The sequence below is a fragment of the Calidris pugnax genome, unplaced genomic scaffold, assembly GCF_001431845.1.
Source record: "Calidris pugnax isolate Ruff unplaced genomic scaffold, ASM143184v1 scaffold335, whole genome shotgun sequence".
NCBI classification, from domain to species: Eukaryota; Metazoa; Chordata; class Aves; order Charadriiformes; family Scolopacidae; genus Calidris; species Calidris pugnax.
In genome coordinates this window covers 1,648,261-1,649,655 of record NW_015091148.1, presented here as the reverse complement: position 1 = coordinate 1,649,655, position 1,395 = coordinate 1,648,261, and the positions used below count along the sequence as shown (strand labels likewise).

At 48.7% G+C, this 1,395-nt stretch overlaps 1 protein-coding gene across 1 annotated transcript in view; it reads left to right on the top strand.

The window, feature by feature from the left end:
* The window catches only part of SRCIN1 (SRC kinase signaling inhibitor 1), a 104,045-nt gene extending 102,656 nt beyond the window's left edge, over nt 1-1,389 (top strand). The window contains exon 25 of the mRNA XM_014958940.1: nt 897-1,389. Within this exon, the coding sequence (XP_014814426.1) occupies nt 897-1,022 (126 nt within the window). The 3' untranslated portion in view covers nt 1,023-1,389. The remainder of the gene's footprint in view (nt 1-896) is intronic.
* Nucleotides 1,390-1,395: the final 6 nt, after the last annotated feature.

Genomic DNA, 1,395 nt, shown 5'->3' with positions numbered 1-1,395 from the left:
CGGGCATGCGCCCCCCCAAATCTAACGCTGCCCTTCTTGTCCCCCTCCCACCTTTCTCCCCTCTCCCCTCCGTCCACCCGCCTCTGCCTCTGCCTGTCTGTCCACGTGCCCGTCCGTCCATCCGTCTGTCTCTCTCTCTCTCTCGTGTCTCTCCTCCTCCTCCTCCTCCTCCTCCTCCTCTCGGGGACGTCCCCTTCCCGTCCAGTAACGCGTGGGACCAGCTCATCTTGTGCTCTGTTTGTGGTGGACCTTTTCCAGCTGCTTGACCTCAGGCCTAACTCAATGCTGCTTCTGAACAAACTCCCCTTTGGTTCTTGGTTGTGGTTGTTTGGGTTTTTTTTATTTTTTTTTTTCCTTTCCTATTTTTATTTTTTCCTTTCCTATTTTTATTTTTTCCTCTTCCGTTCTCCTTGCTTTTTGTCTCCTTTTTTAAAGAAACTGTTTGACTAGCTGCTTGACCTCAGGCCTAACTCAATGCTGCTTCTGAACAAACTCCCCTTTGGTTCTTGGTTGTGGTTGTTTGGGTTTTTTTTATTTTTTTTTTTCTCCTCCTCCTCCTCCTCCTCCTCCTCCTCTCGGGGACGTCCCCTTCCCGTCCAGTAACGCGTGGGACCAGCTCATCTCGTGCTCTGTTTGTGGTGGACCTTTTCCAGCTGCTTGACCTCAGGCCTACCTCAATGCTGCTTCTGAACAAACTCCCCTTTGGTTCTTGGTTGTGGTTGTTTGGGTTTTTTTTTTTTTTTTTTTTTTCCTTCCGTTCTTTTATTTTTTCCTTTCCTATTTTTATTTTTTCCTCTTCCGTTCTCCTTGCTTTTTGTCTCCTTTTTTAAAGAAACTGTTTGACTTTCCTCCCCTTTCTCCTCCTCCTCCTCCTTGAATCTTGCTTTTCTTTCTAGGCCGCTAGACCATCTAAAGAGGCTAGTGAGACCTCCCCCACGGTCTCAGAAAAACCCGCATCTGGCAGAACATCCATCCCCGTATTGACTTCCTTTGGGGCAAGGAACTCCTCCATCTCATTCTGAGCATCCTTGCCAGCTCCACCCAACCGCTCTCCTGCTCCTGGGGCCGGGCTTCTCTCTTCCTTGGGCTCCTCCTCCCTGGGACTTGTCTTCTTGAGGCACCTGGAGGGATCGCCACCCGTCCCTCTCTTTCTGTTTTTTGTTTTTTTTTTTTCTTTTTTGGGTTTTCTTTTTGGTTATTTTGGGTTTTTATTTTCAAATCAATGTCTTGCTCCAATGTGGCCGACCTCGTGTCTCGCCTCCGCTCCGCCACGGCCCGACTTCTGTCTCCCATCTCGCTCCGCAATGGCCAACCAGCCACTTTCTCTTTCTCTCTCTCTCTTTTATCTCCCTTTTCCTTTTCTTTTTTCCTTTCCGTTTGGGTTGCTGTTGGTTT